An 8318-nucleotide genomic window follows, 5' to 3' on the forward strand; every position below is an offset into this window, starting at 1 on the left:
ATATGAAGCTTGACCTTCCACAAGAGAGGGACTTCAAGCCACATTTCTGCCTCCCCAAATGACATCAGAACTGACCCCAGCAAGTTAAAGTAGCCATTATGCAGGAAGGCTGCTTCTCTGGCATAAGGCTGGTGAAACGCAGAAGATTTGACCCCAGTGCCTTTTACCCAGCAGCGAGATCCCCTCAAGAGGAACCACAACAGAAATACTCACATTTCTTAGGATAATGAAACATGGACAAACACAAGTCTGCTAAGTACACACATCACATTTCAGTTGTTCCTCATGGATCAATTAATTCAGGAAGGAAAAAGCATAATGGCAGTCTGATTTATCACCTAGATGCCTAACTTGGGTGCCTGTACTGCCCACAAGGCTGTAAAGAACTCAGGCTGAGGTTCCAGTCAGCCCCTCTCTAAACAGTCAGTTGGGCAATGCCAGCACTGCTCGTCGTCTTAGAGATGGAGTAACAAACACCTGCAACAGGAGCACCATGAACACAAAGCAGCCACATCCTGTTCTACCAGTAACAGGTTACACATCAGAAACCAAGACAATAAAAAAGGGAACTGATTACACATAGATAAAAAGATAAGCAGTAACTCAGTTTATTAGAGTACTTCTCCATTGTTCAAACCGAACTGGGAAACTGTTTCATATGGCTTTTAGTGACTTTCTTTAAATAAATAAGCCCTGAAGGGCATAGAAAATTCTTATATTTAGGAAAAAACGCACTTTGAGATCTCTCAGAAAACTAGCAACTGTGTACAACAGTGGATAGAATTACAGTAACAAAATGCAAGTCAGCAACACCGAAGTTCTTTACACTTCTAACTCCATAAATACTGAGCTTTGTAAAGTACAACTGCCCTTAGAGGACTTAGGCTGAAGTCCTCCACCTACCCACATCTACCTCTCTCCATTAGAGAGCGCCTCGTTAGAGCCATAGTGTGACTGTGAAATTCTGCTGGGCTTTGAGTTTTGAACCAAGTCCATCAGAAGAACCATTTTATCATCAATGTGTGCCTGCAGAGCCTGGAGCTGGCAATCGATATAGTCCATTAGTTTCTTCTCCATCAGATCCATATTTTTTGAAATAATCTTTTCCAAATAGGAGCAAATAGGCTGTTGTTCTATCCTGTGAAAAGAGCAAAGATAACAGTAAGTATTATCTGTTTCCCAAAGACATGGAGCATGACAGAGATCCAGGCACCTGGACTTCTTTCACATGTAAACTCCCATTTATCAAACAACAAACTCAGGTTGACAAGTGAAAGACCTTGCCTGCTACATTGTAAATGTTAGAAATGTTTGCAAGCACACTAGGACACACAGCCAGCTTTCCAAAGGCTCAGTTATGTATGAGACAGCTTGGTTACGTGTAACAAAACCCACACAGCTCCACAGTGCACACAGAGCTCAAATCCAGTCAGTATGGCAGGCTTTATTCTTCACAGCTAAAGTGTTTCAACAGTCACACAAACCACGCAACTCCATTTTTTTATCTGCTTTCTTTACACACACTGTGCTCTACCAGGAGCTGGAAATGCTCAGGCTTGATTGGAGACCCAGTTCCTACACCACATTCCTGCACTGAACCACCTTCACCATTGTTCCTCAGGTACCAAACTGAATGCGCTGCCACCAAGTCTGCACAGTATATGCCAACAAATGCCAAGGGACAGGAAAGACCATGGCATGCAGTGTGAAAAAGGGAAGACAGAAGAATTTAGGAGGTACAAATAGCCAAAATGAAAATGTAACAGACAAGACAGACAAACTAAATGTACAGAAACTGTAGAAATACTATGCTATTTTTAAAACCATCAAAGGTGGAGGTAAGAGACACACAGTTTAGTGACAACAAATTATGTGATTTCTTCTAATAACACTTCTGTATTCAAGCAGCTCATCTGAAAAATTAACTATAACCATGTTCATCGCCACACAGCCTTCAAAACCACACATTTTAAGAGATTGTTGTTAATGAGAAAAAAATGCTCACACTATGCATTTTGTTTAGTCTTTAAACTTGTCAATAAACACAGCCAAATGACTAGTTTAGTAAGCGCAGCAAACTCAACTTACCCATCACACTGAATGCCTTCCTCTTTGGTTGCTGTGCTTTTCTCAGAAGGTCTATCACCACCTCTCAGCCTCAGATGAGTCACCTGACTGCACAAGCTTTGAAGAAATGGAAGCAGCACCTGTGGATCAGGTACAGCCAGGGTGGCGCTCACTTGCTCCTGCATGTTCAAATATCCCATCACTTTAACAGAATCTCTGAGGCCAGGTGTGTTTTGCTGGGCAGTAAGTCTCTCCGCAGCAGAAGCACTCCCTCTCTCAGGTACGCACATATTCTGATGATGACTTTTTTGTACGTCCTTATTTTCTGTTTCACTCGTTACATGATTTTTGACAGGGAAAGGCTCACCAGCCAATCGATCTAGTGGTGTCCGAACAGCTGCCCCACACAATCCGTCTATTGCATGGCCACCTCCAAAGTCTGTAGTTTTCCCAAAGATCCAATTAAGTCTGTCCCCAAGAGGTAAACTGTTCTGGTGGCAAGAAAAACAGCATGATTAATATGTAAGTATTAAAATACATTGGAAACTAGACAATAAGAAGAATAGGTACTTTACAACTCAATAATTACAGCACTCTGCTAGGGCAATGTAGAGATTTATAAAGCAGTCATGAGTTACATTCTTAGGAAAAGATTTTAATGTTAATTATCTCGTCATTCTCTAAGTAACAAAGTTTCACTGACAGTTTTCTCCAAAACTGAATGTTATTAACCTCAGCTCGATTCGGGATTCTGTTCAAACAGCCCACTTTGCAGGAGCAGGATCTAAATCAAATCAATGCTCTGAAAGAGCATGTCCCATTTCGCTGAAGGTGACACGCTTTTACTAACAACAAAGGGGACAAATCAGCCCATCCGCTTGCACCCCAAACACCACAGGGAAGTGCCCACCATGAATGAGCAGTGACCACAGAAACAAACAAAGGAGAGTAGCACGGCAGCGAAGCTTAAAACAACGATGATACAGAGTTTTTAACTCTGGATTTGGGGTATGTGCAGCGATTCCTTGAGTACACAATCATTATTCACTGCGCTACTCATCTACAGGCGGCACAGCCAAACTAGGATTTAAAATGGCAGAACACCTGGGTTAAAAAAGAATAACAATCAAGAAGCTTTTTCACCAACTCAGCATAGAACAGGCTTAACTGCTACAGAAGGTAAGGTCGCAGCTCAGCACTGTTTACGCCTAGGGAGAAGCACAGTGACTTACTTTCTGCTGACACCGAACCATGTCCATGAGCTGCTGAGCCCCTGGAGACAGCTTAGATCCCATGGATTCCATTATCGTTTGCACTCTGTCCAGGTCTATGCCCGAGCCTAGTGGAGGAAGATCCGTCACTGGCTTGGCAGGCACTGTTTGCACCTGTACAACTATTTTCCTGATGAGCACTCTCTGTTTCTCACCAATGGAGAGCAGCTGTTGCAAGGAGGACAAAAAGACATTGTCGTTAGGGAAAAAAACAGTTTCGAGTTTTCATTGGACATAAAGGACAATGCGCTATTCTTTGAGTGCTGGGAAAAACAACACTAAACTCTTTTTCACGGATATGAAGCAGATTTCACCTTCCTATTACTCCTTGGGAAATTCTGACTGAAGCAGAGGTGCCTGCAGGGCCCAAAGTTAAATCAGGCTTGGATCTGCTCAGCACTTGGCAGCAGCAGCCACACAGACTTTCATAAGGTTACTGAACTGCACCAGAGCTAATGGTTCTAACGACACAGGGACTGTTGATTAGCTGCAGTTTACCTGCTTTGTGAAGGGGTTTTCCCCCAAGAGTTTATCAACTTTCTCACATAAAATATTTAAGTCTTCATAAACAGAAAACTGATACAAATGTAAAGGGAGAACTCTGCTGTCAAGACAGAGCACCCTCACAGATTTAAGTGATTATACGAAGGGCTGAAGTGCATAAAACCAATAGTTTGGCTAAAAGCTGTGCAGTTCAGTTAAGTGGTTAACAAGACAAAAAAAAAATCAATTCTGTTCAACTCCCTACCTTAATTCTACAGGAGGCTGCAGGGCATTCGAATTTAAGGTACTTTTTGTACAAAGTAACCTTTTCAGCTTCGCTAAAAAATAAAATAAACAAGCTGTGACATCACTCAAAGTACTTTTTAATTTAGCAGAAACACACTCAGTCAGTAAATATTCAGATAAGAAACAAGCCTGACTGGAGCACAGGTTTAATGTGATACAGCAGTTTTAATGCTTGCATGGAACTTGCACCAAATCTTGTTGGATACTTAAGTAGGAACAGATTTGTTTGGGTACCTATGTGATCTGCTAGAGAGGCTTTTGGGGGTCAGTACATTATTCACACATCTCTAAGGCTCCAAGTCAGGGTTTTTTTATTTACCTAATTAAGCAGCAGCTCTGCCATGTAATGACTTAAAAACAAATCATAAGACATTGCTTTAATTCCCCTGGCAAAGCCTGGAAGGGACTCTTGAAGGGGAAACCAAATCCATCTGGTTTTATTTTCTGTCCTGTTCTTAAAGTGTGAGATCACAGAATCACTAGGTTGGAAAAGACCCATTGGATCATCGAGTCCAGCCATTCTCATCAATCATTAAACCATGCCCCTCAGCGCCTCATCCACTTGTCTCTTAAACATCTCCAGGGATGGTGACTCAACCACCTCCCTGCACAGCTTGTTCCAGTGCCCATTAACCCTTTCTGTGAAAATTTTTTTTCTGATGTCCAGAAAAAAATGACAAGAGATGACAAGGGATCTCATGGTAGAGATCAGCTCAGGAAGATATGCTGAAGAGACAAGCAGATCCGTTGTCCAGAAAGATTCAACAACGTGGAAAAGCTGTACCTGTCACAAGTCCTGCAGTTTTGCAGAATTTGAGAGCAGCACTTTATAGCTTACTGAATTAAATGTTTCACTAACTACAACAGAATTAAAAGGTAACCAGCATAACTGCAGCCTTATACCTTCACCAAAGGGGCAGCATTTGTGCCAGGCACTAGTAACCATGAGGAGTAATTGGCCCAGGGCAGCGGTGGAGCCTCCATCCCTGGAGGGATGCAGACGTGGCACTTTGGGCCATAGTTTAGTAGGCACAGTGGTGTTGGGCTCATGGTTGGGCTGGATGAGCCAAAAGGTCTTTTCCTAACCCAATGACTCTATGACTGTTTTATGAGCACACCAGGGTCATCCCAGGCAGCTGCAGTGCCAGTGCTCTGGGGCCCCAGAACAGCCTCCCTGCTCCCCCCCGGCAGAACCCACTCACCCCAGGGCGCAGCTGGCACCCAGGCTCTCGCCACGGCCGGTCCCACAGTATTCCTCGCCTACGTACACCTCCATGGTGCGGGCCTGGCTCAGGACATTGACGGACACCATCTCCCCAGCAGGCTGGCATTCCAGGTGCAGCACGCAGGGCACTTCGCTCCCGCTACCCGCCTGCCTCTCCAACACGACAGCCTCAGTGCTGTGGGCAGGGGATATATAAATAGTAATTACCTGAGCATAACATAAATGGTATGGAATAAGGGGTGAAAAGTTCTGGTTTCAGCTAAAGTAGAATCAGTTTTCTAACTTCAGCTTAGTCTCATCTAAGTAACATAAACACAAAACAGTGATGGGGTGAGGGGGAGAAAAGGGGACAAAAAAAAAAAGAAGCTCTCTGTTACTGAAACCCCAGACCCTTACCCCCACTCCTCCCAAATTTCCCTCTCCCCTCATTCCCCTTCGTTCCCTCTCACTCCACTCTCTCCTTCATTTCATAGACTCATAGACTAGTTTGCGTTGGAAGGGGCCTTAAAGATCATCCAGTGCCACCCTCTTTGCCATGGGCAGGGACACCTCCCACTAGATCAGGCTGTCCACGCCCCATCCAACCTGCCCTTGAACACCTCCAGGGATGGGGCAGCCACAGCTTCCCTGGGCAACCTAGGCCAGCGCCTCACCATTCTCATGGTGAAGAGATTATTCCTAGTATCTAGTCTAAACCTGCCGTTCTTCAGTTCATACCTATTTCCCCTCGTCCTACCACTACAAGGCTTTGTAAACAGTCCCTCCACAGCTTTCTTGCAGCATCTTCAGGTACCAGAAGGTTGCTATGAGATCTCCCTGGAGCCCTCTCTTCTCCAGGCTAAACAACCCCGGCTCTCTCAGCCTGTCCTCATATGGTAGGTGCTAAGCCGTCCCCCTTCCCTCTCATTTCATTCTCTTTTCCCACTCCCTCCCCTCTCCCTCATTCCCCTTCCCCTTCTCCTTCTCCCTCCTCACCTCTCCTCACCGCCATCCTCCCCCTGCCCCACGCACACCGCCCTCCCCAACCCGCCCGGTGCCTCGCAGGGCCACGAGCTCCGCGACAACACCCGCCACGGCTCCCGCGGGGCGAGGGCGGCCATAGCGGGAACCGGAAACGGTAGGAACCGGAAATGGCGAGAGACCGGAAGGGTGGGAGCCGGAAAAGGCGGGAAAGCGCCTGGCAGGAGAGAGTCGGGGCAGTAGGCGGTTTCCCTAACAGGGAGTGAAAAAAGGAGGTGTGTTTTCCTGAGCTTGTTACCGAAAAAAGGAGACTTTCCCCAGTTTGTTATGAAAAAAAGCAGACTTTCCTCGATTCGTCATAAAAAAAGAAACGATGCTCTCAATTTGTTATGAAAAAGGAGGCGCTTTCTCCAATTTCTTATCAAAAAGGAGACACGTTCCCTATTTGTTATGGAAAGAGGTGCTTTTCCCAGTTTGTTACAAAAAAAGGAGGCTCTTTCCCCAATGTTACTAAAAATATATGCTTTCCCGAATTTATAAAAAAAAAAAGCATTCTCCAATTTGTTACTAAAAGAAGGAGGCATTTTCACCATATTGTTATTAAAAAAGAGATGATTCCCCCATTTCTAATAAAAAAGGAGACTCCCTTCAATTTGTTGTAAAAAAGGAGACAGCTTTCCCAATGTCTTATAAAAAATAAGATGTTTTTCCCAATTTGTTACCAAAACAGAGATGATTCTTTCAATTTCTTGTAAGAAAAGGACATGCTTTCTCCTATTTGTTACAACAGAAGGACTTTCCCCTATTTGTTATGTTAAAAGGAGACACTTTCCCCCATGTGTGGTGTGAAGAAGGGACAAAAAAGGAGGCTTTCCCTAATTTATAAAGGAGACTTTCCCCAGTTTGTTATCAAAAAAGGAGACACTTTCCCAATTTGTTATAGAAAAGGAGACCTGTCCCACTCCTGCTGGCCTCACCACCACCCAGGGCGTGGGTAAATGCCACCGTTAGTCCTTCTAATAAAGTAAAGCCCACTTGGAGAGACGGAAAAGCCTTAAAAGCATCTCAGTGCTGCGGAATCAATAAAATAGCAACATTCAGAGCAAAGGAATTCTCCCTTCCCAGTTGCAGGCTACCTGTGTGCCACGCAGGAGAAAGACAATAAATAAAAGATTGGGTTCATTCAATTTTCAGTGGCATCCCGAGTCAGGGGAAGCTGCTCCGGATGCTGCAGTGCAGACATAAACCTAGGGCACAAGGATATCAGATTCTCCCATTTGGAGTCTGGCTGAGGAGCATTAATTAGGTCTCTGAAAGTAGGAAGATGGACTGGAACAGGCTTTGTACATGTAAATACTGCAAAGACAGTTGGCATCTCTGCTTTTTTTCACTTAAGCCATTGTTTTGTGTGATTTACTAGCAATGGAAAAAATGGATTTGCTCTGTTTTTAATTGATTAATTTATGTATGTAAATCTTGTGGCGTGAAGACTATGTTGTCTCTGTTTCCTTTTTGAGTCTCTAAATGTGCTTGATACTTCTGAAACGCATTGCAAATTCCTCCAGTTTTAGAAAGGCTTATTTTCTGCTTCTGGTGGCAATGTGGTTGCATGGTGCCTTGGAAGATTATGCTGATCCCAGAAGGGCGACGAGCTGCACAAAATTCCAGACTTGTGGTGAGGAGGATTGTCTTTAACATAGACGGGACTGGGTAAAATGCCTGTTTGGGGGATTCCAGTGTGTTTGTGGGATTCCCATGTGTTCATGTGCGCTGTGGTTTTGATATTTTTAAAGACAAAAAAATTGAAAAATAAAGAACAAGCTGAAATTTCAAAGAGTCGATTTATACAGGAGTTTTTTACTGAGCTGAGAGCAGCCAGTGTAAACGTCCTGGACACCATATCCCTAGGCAGCAGCATTTCATGTCTCTAATCTGGTGTGATCTCACTCTGGTCCTTTGGAACAAACCAGTTAGATCCTGGCGTGGGCTGGTGTTCTTGCTCCAAT

The 8318-nt window shown here is 44.3% G+C and overlaps 1 protein-coding gene across 2 annotated transcripts; it reads right to left on the reverse strand.

The window, feature by feature from the left end:
• Window positions 1–584: 584 nt before the first annotated feature.
• On the reverse strand, window positions 585–5701 carry C9H10orf88 (chromosome 9 C10orf88 homolog). 2 transcript variants are annotated; one of them, XM_069863794.1, is made up of 5 exons: window positions 5560–5701; window positions 4087–4159; window positions 3300–3506; window positions 2089–2558; window positions 585–1138 (listed from the first exon to the last, which is right to left on the reverse strand). In XM_069863794.1, exons 1-5 carry the CDS (start codon window positions 5565–5567, stop codon window positions 910–912), a joined length of 987 nt encoding a protein of 328 aa, XP_069719895.1. In that variant the 5' UTR covers window positions 5568–5701; the 3' UTR covers window positions 585–909. The 2 variants fall into 2 exon arrangements, with proteins under 2 accessions (XP_069719895.1, XP_069719894.1); XM_069863793.1 differs by lacking the exon at window positions 5560–5701 and adding an exon at window positions 5330–5559.
• Between the last annotated feature and the right edge of the window lie 2617 nt (window positions 5702–8318).

This window comes from Phaenicophaeus curvirostris, chromosome 9, assembly GCF_032191515.1.
Source record: "Phaenicophaeus curvirostris isolate KB17595 chromosome 9, BPBGC_Pcur_1.0, whole genome shotgun sequence".
Taxonomy (NCBI): Eukaryota; Metazoa; Chordata; class Aves; order Cuculiformes; family Cuculidae; genus Phaenicophaeus; species Phaenicophaeus curvirostris.